Genomic DNA, 23,577 nt, shown 5'->3' with positions numbered 1-23,577 from the left:
GGTTAAGATAACATATCATTTAATTCAAAAACAAGCAACAACTGGTCTCAGTTCTTTACTTATTTAATCCAGGAAGCGTGATGCAGAGGTGAAGTTTAACAAAGTAGGAAACATTTCCAAGTTGTGCATCATTATACAAAGCCACGCAAATACAGGTTTATACAAGTCCGTTCATTTTGCAGTATGTTCCATGGGATCATCAGCTCTTTTGAAACATCTCATGATCCACAACGAATCCATTTTAAAATTCAGTCTGCAGTAATTCTAAATTTCCTTGGGTAACACCGGTTCCCATGATGATGCCAGAATTACAGGAAGATCGGGGGCCTGAAAACTGCAAAGGCCCACAAAACAACCCCACAAGGGCAGATTCCCACGTAGCAGTTTGCTGCTTTCTCCTCTCGGCTTGTTGACCCAGCAGGGGGTAAGCCGACACGAGATGCTCACCGCCTTTGGATGATGGAATCAACCCAGCTGAATATACCGTATTTCCATCCTGAATTCACTCACGTTCGTTTGCCGGGAGGATCGACGGGAACTGACACTGAGCGTGGGCACTGTGAGTGTATCTAATAACCCAGAAATACTGAGTGTTCGTACTACAGGCCAGACTGAGCCCCAGGACGGCCCCTTCCTGAGCACGCATTTCCTCAGAGCTTGAAGCAGGAAACATTCAAGGCCAAGATATCCCTGCAAAAGCAGAGCCCTGGGGCCAGGCAACCGAGTCTCATGACCCTGTGCCCCTGGCATCACGAACAGGGTGGCAGGGGTGGCACTAGGGCTCGGCTCGAGCTTGGAACGAGCAAACAGCCAAGAGGATCTCAACCCGGAGGGTGGCCGATTAAAGGGAAGGAATTGAAAATCGGCCCAAACTGTTCACGTAACAAGACCAGTAACAACAACAAATTGAAACGTTCATACTTCGACGCTCAGCCCTGGTCTGGAGTTCTGCAGCAACTTGAGGTGTCTCTTTTTGCTTGGACTGAACCGATTTCGTCCCAGCCTGAAACAGATTAATGATGACACAGAAAAATAAACAGATTCAACAACGCTGCGACAGGCCGACGGGGCTTGGTATTCAGACAGTTCAAACGGATGCCACACCTAGAAATTACAAACCAAACTTGTCATTCACTTATTCCCTAGATTATCACCATGAGCACTCACCAAATCCACTTTAGACTCCTGCATGTCTGTATGAGGTGGGAGAAAGCAGGGACCGATCGATCCGTGAAGGCGTTTGACCCCAGGTTTAGATCCGTCAGAATCCGGTTTGTACTGAGAGCAGAAATTAGATCCTCGGTACAAGAATCAGTGATTCCAACATCCCACAGTCTGGGGGCAAGACAAGAGAAGCAACAGAGGTTAATGTAAATTCCCAGTGGTTGCGAATACACTATTCACGATAAGTTAAACTCTCAGACGTCCAGTTCCAAGCACACAATCTCTCACAACCTGGAACTCACAGCAGTTTCTGGATTTTGCAGTCGGGGCTCCTCAGAGCTGCGGACAGTAGTTTCACTCCTGAATCACCCAGTTTATTCCCACCCAGAATCAGGTCCGTTAACGACCGGTTTGTGCTGAGAGTGGAGGCTAGATCTTCAGTGCAAGAATTTGTGAGAGAGTTATTCTTCAGCCTGAGAATCAGAGAGAGAAAGAGGAGGAATTTCAGTATTTACTAATAACACCATAATTTATCATAATACTCCCAACCAGCATCCAATTAAGTCACAGTACCACAATTTGACCTTACACTAATGTCTGTATTTTACAGTCCGGGTTCCTCAAAGCCACGGACAGCAGTTTGACTCCTGAATCGCCCAGTTTGTTATTACTCAGGGACAGAATCACCAATGTCTGATTTGTTCCAAGAGCAGAGGCAAGGTCCTCAGCACAACAATCTGTGAGAGCGTTACTCTTCAGTCTGGGAGGATCAAGAAGAGAGAAGGAACTGGAATCAGAGCAAACCCCACAGTATGGATCATTTCTTTTACTAACACCACGATGTGTGAGAAAAACAAAACTCTCAGTGTGATACTTACTCCAGTTTCTGTATTTTGCAGTCTTGGTTCATCAGAGCTGCAGCTAATAGTTTAACTCCAGGATCTCCCAGCTTATTTCTTCCCAGTCTAACCATAAACAGACAGACAGTGAGAAACAAACAAATCCATCAACAGATACAGTATTTCTTTGTCTGATATCAGTGGGGGGGGTGGGGGGAGAAGAGAGACAGAGAACTAAACAATGAACAAACGAGTGAAAGAATGAACAGAAGAAAATCACTGGCAACGATTCTCACTCTGCACAACTCAGAGAATCACAGCGTGGAAGTGGGTAATTCGGCCCACTGAGTCCACACTGATCCTCTGAACAGCATCCCACCCAAACCCACCTCCCGCCCCCTACCCTACCCTGTAACCCTGCATTTTCCACCTAACCTGCACATTGTTGTACTGTGGGAGGAAATCAGAGCACCCGGAGGAAACGCACAGAGAGGTGGGGAGAATGTGCAAACTCCACACAGACAGTCGCCTGAGGCTGGATTCAAACCCAGGTGCTTGGCGACGTGAGGCAGCAGTTTGTGCTGCCCTCACAACATTCACAGGAGTGTCATTAAACATTACACAATGGGGTAACAGAAAATCAGAGATAATTAGTTGGTCTTCTTTAAAACTAGAAATGGTCCGACTGTCATAGAAGGGAAATTGTGGATGGCAGATTATTTCAGACTCCAACATTAGGAAAGATCTGCCTTGTGTCTCAAAGGTAGAAACATTCTAAAACAGAATTGGGGGTATGGAGAGAAACTTCTGAACTGTTTTATTTGAAACACAATTACACTTGAGAGGAGATCACAGCAATGAGATGCAGAGCATGAGTGTGCTGGGTACAACATGGTGGGCACCTGGGATATGTTCAGGCAACAGTTCCCCGGGCACTTGTCCATCCAACAGGTACAATGCTCTGGGTACAGAGACTGTGAAGGCACTTCACTTTGAAGGTTGCTCAGGAAGGGAACAGCTGTTGTAATAAAGCAGTAATACAGGATTCTATCAAAAAGGAAACAGATAGTGTCCACTGTGGTGACACATAAGAACCCTGTAAGACATATTAACTACCAGGTGCCAGGCTGAGGGATCTCTCATCTGGAAAGGGAGAGGGATCTGGTGGTTCATGTTAGAACTGAGGGCACGGGTAGGAACAGGATGGAAATTCTGCTGGGCAAACATAACACATGTAGATCAAAGTTAAAAGCTGGACGCAGGGAGTAATAATTTCTCAGTTATCGCTGTGGCCAGTGAAATCTGACAAACAGGCTGTCAGATCTGAAGAATTAAAATGTAGCTAATGAGATGATCAGGTGCAGATATGGTCAGTTTTATGAGACATGAAAGAAATTGTACTAAAGGAATTGATTTCACTTAAAATGGGACGGGATCCCATGTGCCAGTGCAGACGATTAATAGGGAAGTTGCAACAGCCCTCCATGCTATCCACCACTCCATCAACCTTTGAGTCATCAGCAAACTTACAAACCCACCCTTCCACTTCCTTATCCAAGTTATTTATAAAAATCACAAACAGCATAGGTCTCAGAACCGATCCCTGTGGAACACCATTGGTCACCGAGCTCCAGGCTGAATACTGTCCATCTACTACCACCCTGCGTCTTCTATGGGCCAGCCAATTCTGTGTCCAGACTGCCAAATGTCTCTGTATCCTATGCCTCCTTACATTCTGAATGAGCCTAGTATGGGGAACCTTATCAAACACCTTGCTAAAATACATGTACACCATATTCACTGCTCTACCTGAATCAATGTGTTTTGTCAAATCCTCAAAGGATTCAATAAGATTTGTGAGGCATGACCTGTCCCTCACAAAGCCATGCTGACATGACATCAAACTATGATTTTCCAAGTAATCATAAATTCTGTCTTTAAGAATTCTCTTCAATAACTTGCTCACGACAGACGTAAGAGTGACTAGTCTGTAATTCCCCGGATTATCCCTATTCCCTTTCTTGAACAAGGACATAACATTTGCTAACCTCCAATCATCTGGCACCACTCCAGTGGACAGTCTGTGCTGCGGCTTGGACACCAGGAATGGTGGGGGCGATAGTATCTGTGTGGTATAATTCTGAGAGCGCGGTTATGTTGCTTGACTAGTTTGTGAACAAGTTTCCATAACTTTGGCACAAGCCCCCAGATGCTAATCAGAAGGGGTTTGCACAATTGAGGGGGCTGGGTCTGCCATGCTCATATGGTGTAGTTTAGATGGGTGTTGGGTGGTCCATTCATTTGCTTGTTTAGGCATTTTAGAAGTTTGATACAATCGAGTCATTACTCGGCTTTCAGAGGGCAGTTATGGACAACTACTTGCTGAGGTGGGAATAAAATCCCTTGTCACCTGAATGTTAGCTGAAGATTATTCTTACATTGACATTACCACATACCACCAGTTTCCTCATAGAAATAGTACATGACAGTAATGCAATGATTAAATTACTTGCTTTTAAGAAAAGTCAAAGAGTCACACAGCATGGAAACTGATCCTTCAGTCCAACCAGTCCATGCCGAACATAATCCCAAAATAAACTAGTCCCACCTGCCTGCTCCTGGCTCACATCCCTCCAAACCTTTCCTATACATGTATCTGTCCAAATACATTTCAGACATTGCAATTGTAGCCACATCCACCACTTAATACAACACAAACTAACGAAGGTCAGAGAAAGTGGAGTCAGAAAGCAGAATAATCAGCTTGATGCCTTCAAGACAGTAAGTGGAGAATGAGGATAAAGGGTAGTTATAGGGCAGTTATGGCGCAGTGGTAGTGTCCTTGCTCTAGGCCAGTTGGTCTGGGTTCAAGTCACAACATGTTAAGTCATGTGTCATAACATGTCTGAACAGATTGATTAAAAATACCTAAAGGGAGGTTGGTTAGAGTCACTAAGTTACAGAGTGATGCTCCACAAGCAAAATTGTTGACAGCATTGTTGTTCACAATTAGCATTCATAATTCAGATAATTGTTTTTGATTCCAAACAAACGTCAACTTGCAAACGGAAGAAGGTGGGAGGAGGGGAATCCTCACTTCTGTAGTGAGTGCAACAAACTATTAGACCTTAAAAGGAGTCTGCACATCACTCAGAAAATACATGTTGTATTAGCGTAGAGGTTTACGGGAGGTGGGGAAAACACAGAGACACTGGTGAATCAGTCCGTAAAACAAGCAAACACTGTGCAGGCTTTATTTTCAATTCAGTCTGTCAACAAATAAAGGCAAACAGGAATGTAGCCCTGACCTCTGGCCTAGAGCTAGGGACACTACCACTGCGCCATACCAGCCTGATGTTGAGGTTTGCTTTAGACCACACGTGGAGTGCATTGTATAATTCTGGTCACCACTTCATTCTTTGAGAATGGGCTGATATTCTGAGAACGAAATGATAAAGCGTCGATTCTCTTTTACTTTATATATTGTAAGCACTAGATTATACTCAATATTATAGAAATTTCTATAATAAGACCGAGACAGTAATATCATTGAGTGAAGTGTCCATGCCCATTGGGCAGCTCAGTGGTCAGCACTCTTGCCTCACAGTGCCAGGGACCCAGGCTTGATTCCAGCCTCGGGGGACTGTCTGTGTGTAGTTTGCGCATTCTCCCAGTGTCTGTATGGGTTTCCTCCCACAGTCCAAAGATGTGCAGGTCAGGTGGATTGGTCCTGATAAACTGCCCATCGTGTGTAGGGATGCACTGGCTACATAGATGGGTCATGGGAAATGCAGTGTCACAGAGAGAGGGTTAGATCTGGGTGGGACGCTTTTCAGAGGGTCGGTGTGGATTTGATAGGCTGAATGGCCTGCTTCCACACAGTAGGGAGTCTATGTAGCCTGACAGGACAATCCCACTGTACTGCCTTAAACATTAGCTCACCATTTCTTGCAGGTGTACCTGGCCCAGGGGTTTTTGGCAATACTGTAAAAACAATCCTATTCCTGACAGGCGCCCATACATAACGGGAAATTCCTGAGTTCATTATCTGCTGTGTGTACAGCCTCATTATTAACCATTGTGCACTCTGGGAACTCAGCCCCACAAGTCATTGAACGGGAGCCTTTTCAATTGGCATGTTTCAGCTGCTAGATATTGCAACTTACTTAATGATCAGATTGCAAACGCTTCCAAATAATTACAGCAGGGAAAAAAATATCATTTTCCTTACAGGTTATGCCCAGGAAAACTAAGCACCTGACAAAATGCATTTAATTTAAACTAATCATGGATTTTTTTTTCAAAACTTGGGGTTTCTGTCCAGTGACAAGTTAAAATGGTAGACAGGAAAGGAAAAAATATTTAGTGTTAATTTCCTGACCAGCCTCACTACAATTCGTCAGACCCTGTACTTACTGATCTAACAGACACGGCAAAGCCCTAATGTGTCAGAAGAATGCAATTTAGATTCCCCAATCTTAAGGACGCTATGAACTGATCCCCTAATCATTGATAACTTCTCTGCTACATCTTGTTTGTTTCCCTTCATTATGGAGAACATGTATGATCATCACTGATAAGACAAAAATACAAAGTTAAAAATCACACAACACCAGGTTATAGTCCCAACAGGTTTACTTGGAAGCACTAACTCTCAGGGTGCTGCTCCTTCATTAGGTGGTTGTGAAGGACACAATTTTAAGACACAGAATTTATAGCAAAAGTTTACAGTGTGATGTAACTGAAATTATACATTGAAAAATGCCTTGATTGTTTATTAAGTCTCTCAACTGTTAGAATAACCATGTCAGTTTCACTTCTTTCATATGTACATCACAAAACTTTTAAAAATCACATTCATTTGAGAATGTAACTTTGAAAAAACGCTCTGCGATTCACATATGAAAGAAGTGAAACTTTTAGATTAGATTCCCTACAGTATGGAAACAGGCCCTTTAGCCCAACAGGTCTACACTGACCCTCCAAAGAGGGATCCACCCAGAACCAGACCCAGACCCATTCCCCTACCCCACGTTTACCTCTGACTAATGCACTTGACACTATGGGCAATTTAGTATGGCCAATTCAACTAACCTGCACATCTTTGGACTGTGGGAGGAAACTGGAGCACCCGGAGGAAACCCACGCAGACACAGGGAGAATGTGCAAACTCCACACAGACAGTCACCCGAGGCGGGAATCGAATCTGGGCCCTTGGTGCTGTGAGGCAGCAGTGCTAACCACTGAGCCACCGTGCTGCCTAACATGGTCATTCTAACAGATGAGAGACTTAACAAACAATCAACTGTATAATTTCAGTTACATCACATTGTAAACTTCTGCTATAAATCCTGTGTTTTACAATTGTGTACTCCACAACCACCTAATGAAGGAGCAGCGCTTCAAAAGTTAGTGCTTCCAATTAAACGTGTTGGGACTCTAACCTGGTGTTGTGTGATTTTTAACTTTGTACACCCCAGTCCAACACCGGCAACTCTAAATCAAGAAAAAAACAGTTACCTCAACTCCCGGCATTTGTGTAGTACAGGGCCCAGTCGCTGTAGTCCTTCGTACTGAATGAAGCAGTTCTCTAGATTGAGGTGTTTTATTGTATTGCAGAGTCCAATAACGTGAAACAGAACCACACAGTCAACTGGGGTCAGTCGCAACCCACAAAACTTAAATGTCTCTACAGACCCGACTGTGGACTGCGCCAGTGTTTTATTCTGAGACTCTGCCAAATAGTGCAACGTGTTCATGTGGTTCCTTTTCCCAATTTTGTTCTTTGTGTTTACAAGCTGCCCATTCACTTTCTCCATCACCCAGTCAGTCACTCGAGAGGTTGTCTGCTTCAGAAACGGACCCAGAAACTCCTCCAGGGGCTGAGCCGACTGCGGGGAGGAGAGACCAGCAACGAAACGGAGAAAGATCTCGAATCGCCCACCTTCCTTGCTTTGGGCTTCGTTCAGGAGCTTCCCGATGTCCTTTGGTTCGGGCGTCAGGAACTGTGCGAGTGCAGCCACAAACTCCTGGATGGTGAGATGTGGGAATGCATGCATCGCACTCTGTGCAGAATCGTCTCTTCCCAAAAGATCCATCAGGAACCCAGACAGGAACCGGGAAGGTTGTAGATTGTACTTGATCAAATCCTCGTTTGTGAAGACAACTTTCTTCTCGGAGATTCCTGCGAAGGCCATCTCACCGAGCTTCAGAAACACATCACGGAGATCTTCGATCTCCTGGCTATGGCTTTTCAGCAAGTTGCAAATATAGTGAGAATACAACTGGGTGATGGTCTTGGGAGCTTCCTGCTGCTTCCCATCTCCTGGCGTAAAGAAGGGACCCAGTGACAGACCTAGGATCCAGCAGTAGGAAGGGTTATAGCTCATGGGATACAGGATCTCATTCTCCTCTAAGTGTTTGAAAACAGCTGCTGCCACCGCCTGATCTTTGTAAATCTTGTTGAAGTATTCCTTCCGCTCATCACAAACCATTCCCAGGATTTCAGCCCAGACACCGATCGCTGCCTTTTCCAACAAATGCAAAGCTGTGGGACGGCTAGTCACCAGCACTGAACATCCCGGGAGCAGCCTGTGTTGAATTAAACTACACACGATGTCCGACACCTCACACTGGAACTCTGGATCTGTGCACGTGGATTGTGATTCAATAAGTTTTGGATTGTCAAAGTTGAGTCTCCCGTTAAACTCGTCTAGACCATCAAATATAAACAGCAATTCTTCTGGACTCTTCCACAGCTCTGCCAGAACATTCCCAAAATAAGGATAGAAAGCAAGAATAAGATTCCTCAAGTTTATCTTACAATTAACAGAATTCAAGTCCCGGAATTTAAAACTGAAAATAAATTGAAATTGCTGGTACATTTTCTCTGTGGCCCAGTCATAAACAATTTTTTGGACCATTGTTGTCTTTCCAATGCCATGGACTCCACTGAGTGCTGACGAGATCCCGGATTTGTTTTCCGATTCCGAAGGACTGGCCTGGAACAGTTGATCAGGTTGAATTTTGGTCATTTCTCTGCGGAGATGCTTCTCTCTCCACACGTCATGTTCTCGGCTCCTTGCCAGCAGCTCATGTTCCACGAGCTGAGCGTCCCGAGGAGTACAAATGATCGATAGCTCAGCGTGATGATCAACCAGCTCGAAAATCTTAACCACCTCCTTCTTTAAGATGGAATTCACTCGCAGCGACTCAGTCTGCTCCCGCAGCGTTTCTCTGTGCTTCACTTGAGCATCTTCAATAAGAACAGTCAGGAAAGTGAGTCTCAATGAAAGATAAATGGTCATTAAAAAAATCTCTTAATTATATTACCATAAAATCTAAACTGTGTGGAAACAGGCCCTTTGGCCCAACAAGTCCACCCAAATCCATTCCCTTATCCTATTACTCTATAAATACCGCTAAATAATGCATCTAACTTATGCATCCCTGAACCATATGGGCAACTTAGCATGGCTAATTCACCTAACCTGCACATCTTTGGATTGTGGACCACCTGGAGAAAACCCACATGGACACTGGGAGACTGTGCAAACTCCACACAGACAGTCGCCCAAGGCTGGAAACAAACACGGGTCAATGGTGCTGTGAGGCAGCAGTGCTAACCACTGAGCCACCAAGCCACCCCCTGAGCCAAGGTTCAAATTCCAGCTGCAAATGGAGATTTGTGCGGCAGTTAAAAATTTCTGTCATTGGAAACTTCATTTGAAAAAGAAACAGTTTAAAATTTAAAAAAAATTGATTCGCACATGTATAGAAACTAAGGCACTACCCAGTGAGGTGGAGTAGATTAGATTACATTACATTACAGTGTGGAAACAGGCCCTTCCGCCCAACAAGTCCACACCGACCCGCCACCCACCCATACCCCTACATTTACCCCTTACCTAACACTACGGGCAATTTAGCATGGCCAATTCACCTGACCTGCACATCTTTGGACTGTGGGAGGAAACCGGAGCACCCTGAGGAAACCCACGCAGACACCGGGAGAATGTGCAAACTCCACACAGGCAGTCGACCAAGGCTGTAAGTGAACCTGGGACCCTGGTGCTGTGAGGCAGCAGTGCTAACAACTGAGCCACCACGCCGCCCATGAACAGTGGGGAAGTCAAAGGCAGGAAAGTAGACGTGAGGGATACCATATCAACCATGATCCTTTTGAAAAATGGAGAAGACTTGAGGGCGCGAATGGCCTCCTCCTGGTCTTATAGACCGTCTACTCAGTATCCCACTGAGCCACCAAATGTCACACAACCCTTGTTAGAGAGGAATGACTGAAGGCAACCACTTGACACACAGTTTCATTCCAGTTATCAAATAGATTATTTGACAGACAGTGGGGAATAAGTCGCTGGGTTCACCTGTGCTCATCCACTCAGCAAAGGAGATCATGCACTTCATTTACTTTTCCTTCAGCACATCCTGTCAGGTATGTACGGGCTTTTGTATTGTATCTGGATCCTCCTAGTTCTTGTATGATGCTTAACTAGTGAAAGCAATCAGCTACTGAACATGCTGAAATAACACCCCCTCTAGATGGTGACAGAACATCAGAAATCACATTAACTTGAAGTTGATTGCGCACTAAAAAGCTTGAATCTGAAACCAATCCTCTTTTGTTCCTGTTCCATCAGCCTCTACACGTGATTCACAAAATCGGACAATTTTTCGAGGCAAATGGGAATGTCAATAGACATTCTAATTGTCACAAGTGAAACCAACAATGTGCAGTCTCTATTTCATCCATTACCTTTCAGTTGATTGGGAATTTCAGATAAATCCTGCCCAATGTACATACAGTCGAACGAACCAGATCCTGTTGAAAGCAATTACATTTCATGAAGTCAGACTGGTTCACAGTCAGCAGCATCTGAATCTGAAATTAAATTACTTGTGAGATTTCACTGTACCCAGTTCTTCTATTTCTTTCAATATTTTATCTAACTTTGGATGCCCATCGCATTGTTTTGCAAAGAACTCCCACATCATCCTTCTTGCCCGAGAGCCCTTCTCCATCACCAGGTTTAGGAGAAGTTTGGAACTGTCTGCCCGGTTTCCCTTCTCCATGAGCTCAGTGACTTTCTGTGTGGAATGATAAAGAAAACATTTAGGAGCAGAGAGAAAAATATAAACAAATTTAGAGGGGAAAGAACGGCTCGGTTACGGAATTTCCCAGCATTTTTCAGCAGGAGCTCATTCAAAATTGAGAATGAATCCTGTGTTCACAGCTTTTTTTGCAATAGCAAATAAATGTGAACAAACCAAATTCAGATTTGTCCTTTGTCCTTCAGTGTCTGACATTAAATGAGATTATTGACTGATAATACAATCTATGTGTCTCTTGTGCTTTATTTTTGCTGCCGTCACACTCGGCAATTTCCTCAGAAATAAAACTGCTGCAAGTCAAAACTTGAGTGGAGGGCTTTGAACTGAGCATAATAATGGCAGTAAAATAATATGATTTGGAGATTTTCGATTTTTTTTTAGATTAGATTAGATTACAGTGTGGAAACAGGCCATTTGGCCCAACAAGTCCACACCGACCCGCCGAAGCGCAACTCATCCATACCCCTACATTTACCCCTTACCTAACACTACGGGCAATTTAGCATGACCAATTCACCAAACCTGCACATCTTTGGACTGTGGGAGGAAACCGGAGCACCCGGAGGAAACCCACGCAGACACAGGGAGAACGTGCAAACTCCACACAGTCAGTCACCTGGCGGGAATTGAACCCGGGTCTCTGGTGCTGTGAGGCAGCAGTGCTAACCACTGTGCCACCGTGCCGCTATAAATGGTAGTGTTGGACTGGGGTGTACAAAGTTAAAAATCACACAACACCAGGTTATAGTCCAACAGGTTTAATTGGAAGCACTAGCTTTCGGAGCGACGCTCCTTCATCAGGTGGTTGACAATCATCTGATGAAGGAGCAGGGTTCCGAAAGCTAGTGCTTCCAATTAAACCTGTTGGACTATAAGCTGGTGTTGTGTGATTTTTAACTTATTAAAATAACATTTAGAGTGGATTTGGAAAAGGAATTATGAAAAGTGAGATTACCAAATTCATTGGTGCATTGATGGATCTGGCACAGCTGTGCTAATTTTAGACTTACACAATGTTCTTGGTCAGTGAAATATCCCTCTTCTTTGAGCATGAGGCTGAGTCTGTCCGTCCCTTCTTCAATCGCCCGTTCTAGTCTGTCCCGGTAGAATTTTAACAACTGGAACAGCTGGTAGTCGTCGCACATTTTCAATCGCTCAGTGATAGCAGAACCAGAATCTGTGAAAACCATTAGCTACATTATCAAATACTGTCCAACAACCCACTTACGTTGACTATTTTAGATCTGAATGGCAAATTTGCTTGGCCAGAAAACACATTTCAAATTACATGAGGAACCTCGATTATCCGAATATCAATTGTCTGAATATCGGATTATCCAAAGAAAATTTCAAGATCCCGCAAGAGCGTTATATCAAAGAGATAAATGTATTTGAATTACCTGCACTGAAGAACATGTGAAAACGCTGGCAAAAACAAAGAAACACAAGCACCTCAAGCATCAGCGACTGGATGTTTTTTAGGTAAGCCCTTTGCAAAAGTAAGTGCTTTACAGTACTCCTGTCACTTCACCGGGCCATTCATGAAAAAAAGGGTCAAAAATGTAATCACACGCACGAGGCGGTGCTTCTGTCTTTAGAGTCATAGAGATGTACAGTATGGAAACAGACCATTCGGTCCAACCCGTCCATGCCGACCAGATATCTCCACCCAATCTAGTCACACCTGCCAGCACCCGGCCCATATCCCTCCAAACCCTTCCTATTCATATACTCATCCAAATGCCTCTTAAATGTTGCAATTGTACCAGCCTCCACCACTTCCTCTGGCAGCTCATTCCATACACGTACCACCCTCTGAGTGAAAATATGGCCCCGTAGGTCTCTTTTATATTTTTCCCCTCACCCTAAACCTATGCCCTCTAGTTCTGGACTCCCCCACGCCAGGGAAAAGACTTTTCCTATTTATCCTATCCATGTGCCCCTCAATTTTGTAAACCTCTATAAAGGTCACTCCAGGGAAAACAGCCTATCGCGACACTGAGCTCCCGGAAACTGACAAATGCTCTTGCAATCGTAGAAGCTGTTTGGGACGTTGTTTAAAGTCTTCCATCATTTAAGATAAAATTGATTATCCAAATAATCAATCATCCAAATGAAATAGCGCCTGCCCACCTCATTCGGATAGTCGAGGTTCCTCTGTATATTTTTGATCGCAGGCGATATCACCAAATGTATTACGACTTGGTAAGGGACGAGTAACTTTTGTTTCTAAAATAAATGAAACAATCAAGATTGATCCTCTATCTCGATGATATATTCACGCTCTCCCTCCAAAACCTTGATGCCTTTAATATCTAAACGTTTATCAATTACTTTCTGGTATATACTCAGTGACACAGACCTAACAACCTTCTGAGATCCAGTGAACTTACAAAGACAATAAAGCTGTACGTTTGCACAGATTTGAACAAACTTACCAGTTAGAACATCATTATAATGTTTAAAATCCATTTCTAACACTCAGGATTAACACGTGGTAAACATGGGAAATATACTGCAATCGAACTTTCATTCATCGAATAGCAAATGTGGCCCACAAAGGCTCCAAACGTTTCTCAGCAACAACCCTCAGATGTTAATAACAATCATATTTCCTTAAGCTGCACTAGGGGTTACAATTCTTCCACTGATCTAGTGTTGAATTACCCTCTGAAGAGCCACTGCACTGCCTTAACAAATGCTCCTATTTCTAGTTTATCGCTCTCCTGTCGTGAGTTCACACATCAGTGAACTCCAACTGCACTCTAGTGTTTACTCGCTAACGAAACTGCAGCTCTTCACCAAGCTACAAACCGCCGTTGGGTTTTTCCAGCCTCCACTAACTCAGCTGTGCTGAAATATTAATGATGGCAGGGCTTTGTCCAACACACACACACACACACACACACACACACACACAGTGTGTGGCCCTCCCACTTTCACAACCCCCCAGGATTTCGTCAGAGTCTTGATCCCATCTCGGCCGCTCCCAGAGATCATTCGAACAACACCAGGCCCATACAGTGGCAATGCAAGCGAATAAGGGAATAAGGCTTGCTTGCCTTTATCGGTCAGGGCATACAATGTAAAAATTAACAAGTCATGCCAATACTGCATAGAACTTGTTAGGTCGCATTTGGAATATTGTGTACAGTCTAGTCGCCACACTAACAGAAGAATGTGCAGGCTTTGGAGAGAGTGCAGATAAGGTCTAACTGAACGTTGTCTGGTTTGGAACATATTAGCTACGAGGAGAGAGTGGAAAATTTTGAGTTTGTTTCACTTGAATGTTGGAGGCTGAGGGGCGACCTGGTAGAGACCTACAAAATTACGAGAGTCATGGACAGACTAGATCGTTGGGAGTATTTCCCCCCCCCCCCCCCCCCCAAAGGATAAGAAGGTCAATTACTAGGGGATGTAGGTTTCAGGTCAATGGGAGAAAGTTTAAAAAGGATCTTTGAGAGGCAAGTCTTTCATTCACAGAGGGTTAAAAGTGCCCGGATGTGCTGCCAGAGGTGTGGTGAAAGCTGACACAATAGCCACATTTAAGAGGCATCTTGACAGACACATGAACAGGCAGGGAATAGAGGGATACTGACTGCATAGAGGCAAAAGGAGTTTAGTTTAGAAAGGCATGTGTCAGTGCAGGTTTGATGGGCTGAATAGCTGGGCAGAACTGGGTACTGCAGATGCTAGAGATTAGAATCAATATTAGCATGGTGCTAGAAAAGGAGCAATTACATGGCCAATATCATTCCTGAAGAAGGGCAAAACCAAAATGTCGATTTTTCTTGCTATTCGGATGCTGCCTGACCTGCTGTGCTTCTCCAGCACCACACTAATCTTGTTTCTATGCTGTACTGCTCTTTGTTCTTGTTCTAACTGCTCTGCTGTTTCAGGTAGATATAAACAATTTAGACTTGAATGTCCTAATGAGGATGTATGCAGGGTATAAGCAGATAGGAAAAAAATTAAGTTCTGAGTTTTGTGAAACATGAGGTTCAGCTGAGCATGACTCAGATCAGAAAAGAACTTGCAGTTAACAATGGGGTGCTGGAGGCAAGGGTAATGGGTGAACAAAGTGGAAAAGTATTCATTGTGTACAGCCATTTAACAATATTGGAAGCATTCAGTTTGTAAGGTCAGTTAGCAAGGTGAAAAGTATTCACTGTGCGAAGCCAATTAAGGTTAAGAACGTTCATGGTGGAACAGATGGCTTAATTTTTACTGTTGATGCTCACTGATTGTAACGGTCATCCAATCAATATGTATGTTGCCTTATCTGGATGCTCCTCCCTGTAAAATGATTATACAATTCATCAAAAAACTGCTGTTCCAGAGAGAAGACCGAGAACTCATGTCTCTGTGCACATGGGCAATCCTTCTCTCCCTCCAGGGCCCGGAATAAAGATGAAGGAGGTAAAACCACACTGCGTCTCAGTGTCTTGCTTCGACTGAGAGGGGAATGGGACAACAGTAAGTCTGCAAATGATATGAAAATTGGTGGGGTGGTAATTAGTAAGGGGGATAGCCTTAGATTACAGGAAGTTACAGATAGGCTAGTCAGCTGGGCTGATCACTTGCAAATGGAATTCAATTTGGAATGAGTATAGGCAATGCACTTGGGCAGAATAAATAAAGCAAGGGAATACATGATGAACTGTAGGACCCTGGGAAGCACCGAGGATCATAGGGACCTTGGTATTCACATACACCAGTTCCTTCAAGTAGAAGGTCAGGTAAATAAAGTGGTTAAGGCAGCATATGGGATATTTGCCTTTGTTAGCTGAGGCAGAGTGTTTAAGAGCAGGGAGTTCCACTGGAACTGTATAAAACGTTGGTTAGGCCACAGGAATGTAGTGTGTGCAGTTCTGGTCCCCTCACAAGGCTTCAGCTTAGCTCAGCTGGCTGAACAGAAGGGTTGCAAAGCAATGTGATACTGCCAGTGTGGGTTCAATTCCTGCACCGGCTGAGATTACCACGAAGGACTCTTCTTCTCAAACTCCCCCCTCGCCTGAGATTTGGTGGCCCTCAATTTAAACCAACACCATTTGTCACTCTGTAACGAAAGAGTAGCTGTTTGGTCCGGTAAGACCATGGCGACTTGACTTGATAGCATCAGCCAAAATATATCAAAGCGGTCCCCACACAATAGGAAGATATGATCGCGTTGGAGAGGGTGCAGAGGAGATGCACCAGAATGTTGCATGGGCTGGAGAGAGTCTCAGTTATGAAGAGAGATTGGACAGACTGGGATTGTTTTCCTTCGAGCAGAGAAGATTGAGAAGGAAGTGACTGAAATATATAAAACTACGAGGGGGAAATCGACAGGGTAGTCAGGAAGAAACTTCTCCCATTGGCAGACGGATCAAGGCCCAGGGCTCATCGATTTAAGCCGTTGGGGGGGGAAAGGCGGAGATGAGGAGGTTTAGTGGGGATGTGATGAGAAACTTTTTTAACACCGCAGGGTGAAAAGAATCTGGACCTCATTGCCTGAAAGGGTGGAGAAGCAGGCCACCTAAGAAGCATTTTGAAGCGAACTTGTGACACCTAAACATTCAAGGCAAGTGCTGGAAAATGGGATCAGAATAGTTGGCGATGCTTTTTTAGCCAGAGCAGACTCAATGGGCCGAAGGGACTTTTTTTGTGCGACAGATCGTTATGACTTCAGCTGCCTTCCCGTATGTGCAGCTCACTAGCCCACTGTTTTCTCAGTGACCCCTGAACTGATCTGGCTGACTGACTGACTGGAGACTACACAATAAGCCCCAGCTCTATCACAGCGCAGAACTGGATGCTGCCACCTAACACACTCCAGGATGGTCTGTTCTCTGAACATTACATTCTATCAAAATCCCAGAAATGGAGTCTATTGTAATGACATGCTGCGTACTACATTATGAATCCACGGGTTGTTCTGTTATAATGCGCGTTTTGTCAACGCGATTGACAAATTCTAAAGGGCGAACTTTAAAAATGCGTGCTGGTTGGATTGCGATTACACGGCCAACACGTTTAGCGCTGTTTCTGAAGTTCGATTTTTCTATAATGCGGGGTTTCACAAGAACACAACCCTCACATTATTGAAGAACTGACTATAGCCAATTCTTTAAAACAAAGTACACCAATTTGTCAAACTTATCATACCTTTAGTTTGTTTCCTTTAAATCTGTAAAAGTTCACTAACTCAACATCAAATTACGGATCAATTATCTGCAAAACTGCCAAAAAACCTGAAAAACATCCAGTCCTTTTTCTGAACTACACTGATCGAGTCCATACGAACTCAAGGCAATAACCTTCAGTTCAAGTGCTGTCTCATAATTCATTAATCCAAGAATCTTCAAGGAACTTTTCACTCTCCTCAAAATGATTAGTATCAAAGTCACCTTACCAAATCCCATGTATGTGCAATATCATATTCTACAGAAAGACAAGGAAAGAGATGCGTAAAGATTTGTAGCTCAGGTGCCGGTTTCCGTGGTTGTGGGTATGTTTGTTGAGCTGGGAGGTTGAACACGGCTGAAACATATAAAACTACAAGGGGAATCAACAGGGTAGACAGGAAGAAACTTCTCCCCTTGATGGAAGGATCAAGGATTAGGGGTCATTGATTTAAGCTAAGGGGGGGGGGAGAAGGGAGGTTTAGTGGGAATGGGAGGAAAAACTTTATTAATTTACCCCCGCCAGGGTGATAGAAATCTGGACCGCAGACGTTTCATCCCTGTCTTGGTGATACCTTCAGTGCTCTGGAACTTCCTGTGAAGTGATGCTGTACTGTCTTTTGGAATTTATTTGGTTCCGTTCCTGCTGCTTACGGTTGTTCATCGCAATGGCTGGTATATTGGGTCTTGGTCTATGGGTCTGTCGATGGGTGCCTGGCCTCTGTTTAGCTTGTCCTATGATCGTTGCGTTGTCCCAGTTAAATCTGTGTGTATGGCTGCTAGGGACAGACGCCTAACAGACAGACAACATGACGAGAACATGTCACGACGCAACCCACTAACCACGCTACCTTACAAAAAACATCTCGGAACTGGCAGCCAGACTTCCCCGACCTTTGGATTCATGACAGCCACCTAAGACAACAACTCACCAGGATAAAAGACTCTATACCCAACATACGCAAAATTAGCGTAATTTACAAGATTTCATGAAAAGACTGCACAAAACACTATATAGGACAATCAGACAGATAGCTAGCAATCTGTATTCACAAACACCAACTAACCACTAAACGCCACGACCAGCTGTCCATCTCCCTATACACAATATGAGCACCTCTTCAGCAGGTCTAGCCCTAAGCGCCTTATTTTAACTTGTGACTGCAAGACCCCTCAACTTGGTCAATGGTTTCTTGTCCTCATCCTTCCCCTACTTCCTGTTCAGACAGGTTCCAGCTTGAGATTGAACATTTCATCACAAAGGGAGTCATATTCTGTTCTACTTTATGACCTCACCGGGATCCATTTTCATTTTTTTTGGTGGTGATGGATCCTCTTCGCCGTTCGAACCTTCTTGTACTTTGGGTACGACATCGACGGGTGTTTCCAGGTCCTGAAGAGGGTTAAACGAAAATAATGAAGTGAGAAGTAGAAATTTTGCCTGGTTAAATTTGAAATCTGTAACACAGCAATTTAAGTCTCAGATTAAACATTGCCTACATTTATAATTAACCTTTGGTGCAGAAGGGCCTGTTCCTGTGCCGCTCTCCATCCTCCATAACAGGTGTGAACAACTGCTCCATGAAACCCTGACAATTCGAGTGATCTCCACAAGTTAGGCTGCCTTCAGGAAAGCCTCAACACTGGGAACACCCATGCATGATAGAACCAATCTTAATCCCATGGTGAAGACAAAATTTATTTAATCAACCCATTCAGAGATGTCATTACACTCCAGTGGGGCAGTTGGGACTTGAACACTGGCTCCTGGCTCAGAGGTAGGGACATTATCACTGTGCCACAAGAACCTCTGCATGCTGTAGAATATTCCACAGGGAAACATGGACCAAGTGACGATAGATTCAAAAAGTGTGGTGCTGGAAAAGCACAGCGGGTCACGCAGCATCCGAGGAACAGGAAAGTCAATCTTTCGAGCATAACCTCTTCACATTCCCAATGAAGAGCTTGTGCTCGAAACCTTTGACTCTCCTGCTCCTCGGATGCTGCCTGACAGGCTGCGCTTTTCCAGTACCACACTTTTTGTCTCTGTTCTCCAGCATCTGCATTCCAGGTGATGACAGATCAATCCAATGAGCCTGTATTTGGTTTTTCAGAGCCTCGTGATACGCTATTCATTGATCAAATTTGAAAATAATCATAATATTCTATGCATGGTTTACTGTCATCACATTCTAAAACCGCCGTCTTCATTTAGCTGGTTAATTCATCACATCTCCAGTGGAAATGACATGACCCGCATGTTTTACGTATGACCTGGCTATCAATTAGATTATATTTATTGCAGCTCTCATAACTGAATAATTGCGATGGTTAAGGTGGTGGTGGGGGGAGGGAAGGCGGTGGATAATGGGGGTTAGAGGGGGGATGGTGGTTAGAGAGGGGATGCGGAAGGAGGTCAGGGGTGGGAGATGCGGGTTACAGAGAGGGGGTGGGGAAGGTGAGGGTAGGCGGGGATGGGGGTGACAGAGGGGAAATTTGAAAGGTGGGGTTACCGAGTGAAAATGGGGAGGGTGAGGGATGTGGGTTACAGAGGAGGCTGAGGAAGGTGGGGTGGGGGTTACAGAGGAGGTTGGGGAAGGTGGGGTGGGGATTACAGAGGGGTATTGGAGATTACAGAGGGGGGGTGGGGAAGGAGGCAAAGGTGAGGGATGCAGGTTATAGAGAGAGGATCGGGAAACTGGGGAGTACGGGGGGGGGAATGGCAAAGGTGGAGGGTTGGGGTTATAGGGGGATGAGGGAAGGTGGGGGTCAGAGGGGGCGATGGGGGAAGGCGAGGGTCAGAAAGGGGGGATGGGGGAAGGTGGGGGTCAGAGAAGGAGAAATGGGGGAAGGTGGGGGTCAGAGAAGGGGGGATGGGGGAGGTGGGGGTCAGAGAAGGGGGGATGGGGGAAGGTGGGGGTCAGAGAAGGAGGAAGGTGGGGGTCTGAGGGGGGATTGGGGAAGGTGGGAGTCTGAGAGGGGGCTGGGGGGAAGGTGGGGGTCAGAGAGGGGGATGTGTGTGTGTGTCGGGAGGTATGGGGGAAGGTGGAGGTCAGAGAGGGGGGATGGGTGTGTGTGGGGGGGTTATGGGGGAAGGTGTGGGTCAGAGAGGGGTGTGTGTGTGTGGTGGTGGTGGGAGTATGGGGGTGGTGGATGGTGGGGATCAGAGAGGGGGGATGGGTGTGTGTGTGGGGAGGTTATGGGGGAAGGTGGGGGTCAGAGAGGGGGAGGGGGATGGGGAAGGTGGGGTTAGAGAGGGGGGATGGGGGAAGGTGGGGTTAGAGAGGGGGGGATGGGTGTGTGTGTGTGTGGTGGGGGGGGTGTAATGGGGAAAGGTGGGGGGTCAGAGAGGGGTGTGTGTGTGTGTGTGTGTGTGGTGGTGGATGGTGGGGGGTATGGGGGTGGTGGATGGTGGGGGGGGTATGGGGGTGGTGGATGGTGGGGGGTATGGGGGTGGTGGATGGTGGGGGGTATGGGGGTGGTGGATGGTGGGGGGTATGGGGGTGGTGGATGGTGGGGGGTATGGGGGTGGTGGATGGTGGGGGGTATGGGGGTGGTGGATGGTGGGGGGTATGGGGTGGTGGATGGTGGGGGTGTGTGCTGTGCTGGCTGGTGGGGGGTGGTGGTGGATGGTGGGAGGTATGGGGGTGGTGGAGGTGGGGGATATGGGGGTAGTGGATGTTGGGGGGTATGGGGGTGTGTGCTGTGCTGGATGGTGGGGGCGTGGTGGATGGTGGGGGGTATGGGGGTGGTGGAGGTGGGGGATATGGGGGTGGTGGATGTTGGGAGGATGGATGGTGGGGGTCAGAGAGGGGTGTGTGTGGTGCTGGATGGTGGGGAGGTATGGGGGTGGTGGAGGATGGTGGATGGTGGGGGCGTGCGCTGTGCTGGATGGTGGGGGGTTATGGGGGTGGTGGATGGTGGGGGGTTATGGGGGTGGTGGATGGTGGGGAGGGGTATGGGGGTGGTGGATGGTGGGGGGGGTATGGGGGTGGTGGATGGTGGGAGGCGTATGGGGGTGGTGGATGGTGGGGGGGGTATGGGGGTGGTGGATCGTGGGGGGGTATGGGGGTGGTGGATGGTGGGGGGGGTATGGGGGTGGTGGATGGTGGGGGGGGTATGGGGGTGGTGGATGGTGGGGGGGGTATGGGGGTGATGGATGGTGGGGGGTTATAGGGGGGGGTGGATGGTGGGGGGTTATAGGGGGGGTGGTGGATGGTGGGGGGTATGGGGGTGGATGGTGGGGGGTATGGGGTGGAGGATGGTGGGGGGTTATAGGGGTGGTGGATGGTGGGGGTGGTGGATGGTGGGGGTTATGGGGCTGGTGGATGGTGGGGGGTTATAGGGGGGTGGTGGATGGTGGGGGGGTATGGGGGTGGTGGATGGTGGGGGGTATGGGGGTGGTGGATGGTGGGGGGGGTATGGGGGTGGTGGATGGTGGGGGGTATGGGGGTGGTGGATGGTGGGAGGGGTATGGGGTGGTGGATGGTGGGGGGTGGGGGGTGGGGGGTATGGGGGGTGAATGGTGGGGGGTATGGGGGGGTGGATGGTGGGGGAGTGGGGGTTATGGGGGGGTGGATAGTGGGGGGGGTGGATAGTGGGGGGGGTGGTGGATGGTGGGGGGATATGGGTATGGGGTGGTGGATGGTGGGGGGGTATGGGGGTGGATGGTGGTGGGGGGTTATGGGGGGGTGGATGGTGGGGGGGTGGTGGATGGTGGGGGGGTATGGGTATGGGGGTGGTGGATGGTGGGGGGTATGGGGTGGTGGATGGTGGGGGGTATGGGGGTGGTGGATGGTGGTGGGGGGGTATGGGGGTGGTGGGGGGGTATGGGGGTGGGGGGTGGTGGGGGGTTATGGGGGGGTGGATGGTGGGGGGGGTGGTGGATGGTGGGGGGGTATGGGGGTGGTGGGGGGTGGATGGTGGGGGGGTATGGGGGTGGTGGATGGTGGGGGGGGGTTATGGGGGTGGTGGATGATGGGGGGTTATGGGGAGGGGATGGATGGTGGGTGTTACAGACGGTGCTGGATGTTCCGGGGGCGGTGAATGGGGAGGAGAGGCTGAGCCGCCTTTTGTCCCCGCCCCCACGTGTGACGCCCGACCCTCACTGGTTGGCCGGACCCATTACCTGACAGCCCGGTTCACCAATCAGCGCACGCCTCGCAATGACGTTAAAGATTACCTCATTTCCGGCTGGGCCTACGGCTTGGATTTTCCCTCCTTCCCCGTGTTCAGAAATCCCGCGCGAGCACACACACACACACACTATCAAGGTAATTATGTCACTTAAATCCCAGCACCGACCTGAACCGTAGAGATTGTTAGTTGTTCCTCCGGTGGTGCCGGGATTGACTCTGTTGAAACCTCCATCTTTGTTCTCTCTCTCTCTCTCTTTTTTCTTTCAAAGGACCGCGCGCGTTCCGCAACGGCCGGGAATCACTTCAGGGAAGGCGCTTCTTCTCCTGCGCAGGCTCCCGGCTCTAACGCAAGCGCGTTGAGTTGCTGTCGGCTCCCGGCCCTGACGCAGGCGCATTGAGACTCCATCGGCGCCCGGCTGGGACGCAGGCGCGTCGACTTGCGGTCGGCGCCCGGCTGGGACGCAGGCGCGTCGACGTGCGGTCGGCGCCCGGCTGGGACGCAGGCGCGTCGACGTGCGGTCGGCGCCCGGCTGGGACGCAGGTGTATTGGCGAGCTGTCGGTGCCCGGCTGTGACGCAGACGCGTTGGGATGCTGTCGGCGCTCGGCTCTGACGCAGGCGCATTGAGACTTTGCTCAACTTGGTGACATTTGTATTTTCCTTTAGATTTCAGTTAAACTATTTGTGCTAAAAGGGATCACATTCTATTATTCGGCCTGTTTAAATAATGGTGATTCACGTTCATGCTCCTGCATTTGTTTTGAAGAGCGTGGTGCTGTAAAAACACAGCAGGTTAGGCAGCATCTGAGCAGCAGGAGAATCTGATCAGCCCTTTATCAGGAATGAGGCTTGTGGGCCAGGGAACTGAGAGATAAATGGGAGCAGGGAGGGGGTGTGGGGTAGCTGAGAATGCAATAGGGAGATGTAGGTGGGGGTGGAAGTGATAGGTCGGAGCGGAAGGAAGATGGACAGGTCAAGAGGGCGATTCCAAGTTAGAAGGTTGGAACTGGGATAAGGTGGGGGAAGGCGAAACTGGAGAAATCTAGATCACTTAGTGTGGAAACAGGCCCTTCGGTTCAACAAGTCCACACCGACCCGCCGAAGCGCAACCCACCCAGACCCATTCCCCTACATTTACACCTTC

The 23,577-nt window shown here is 47.2% G+C and overlaps 1 protein-coding gene across 2 annotated transcripts; it reads right to left on the bottom strand.

Annotated features, from left to right (window-relative positions):
- Positions 1–47: 47 nt before the first annotated feature.
- Positions 48–23,031, bottom strand: LOC122544091 (NACHT, LRR and PYD domains-containing protein 3-like). Of its 2 annotated transcripts, XM_043683115.2 has the most exons (11): positions 22,601–23,026; positions 18,593–18,689; positions 12,143–12,309; positions 10,937–11,108; positions 10,777–10,842; positions 7,524–9,258; positions 2,043–2,129; positions 1,754–1,924; positions 1,467–1,637; positions 1,168–1,335; positions 48–1,003 (listed from the first exon to the last, which is right to left on the bottom strand). In XM_043683115.2, exons 1-11 carry the CDS (start codon positions 22,664–22,666, stop codon positions 916–918), a joined length of 2,988 nt encoding a protein of 995 aa, XP_043539050.2. In that variant the 5' UTR covers positions 22,667–23,026; the 3' UTR covers positions 48–915. The 2 variants fall into 2 exon arrangements, with proteins under 2 accessions (XP_043539050.2, XP_043539052.2); XM_043683117.2 differs by lacking the exon at positions 1,754–1,924 and having other exon boundaries at positions 22,601–23,031.
- Positions 23,032–23,577: the final 546 nt, after the last annotated feature.

This window comes from Chiloscyllium plagiosum, unplaced genomic scaffold (genome assembly GCF_037043375.1).
Source record: "Chiloscyllium plagiosum isolate Xiang-an unplaced genomic scaffold, Cpla_swu_hap1 HiC_scaffold_40, whole genome shotgun sequence".
In the NCBI taxonomy this organism is placed as follows: Eukaryota; Metazoa; Chordata; class Chondrichthyes; order Orectolobiformes; family Hemiscylliidae; genus Chiloscyllium; species Chiloscyllium plagiosum.
The sequence above is the reverse complement of the archived record's forward strand: the minus strand, read 5'-3'. Positions and strand labels throughout refer to the sequence as shown.

Coding starts and splice junctions, on each gene's coding strand:
- LOC122544091 (XM_043683115.2), bottom strand. CDS start 22,666: ATGGAGGTTTCAACAGAGTCAATCCCGGCACCACCGGAGGAACAACTA. Junction 18,690..22,600: donor TAACAATCTCTACGGTTCAG/GTCGGTGCTGGG, acceptor AACCCTCTTCAG/GACCTGGAAACACCCGTCGA. Junction 1,004..1,167: donor AGGAGTCTAAAGTGGATTTG/GTGAGTGCTCAT, acceptor AATCTGTTTCAG/GCTGGGACGAAATCGGTTCA.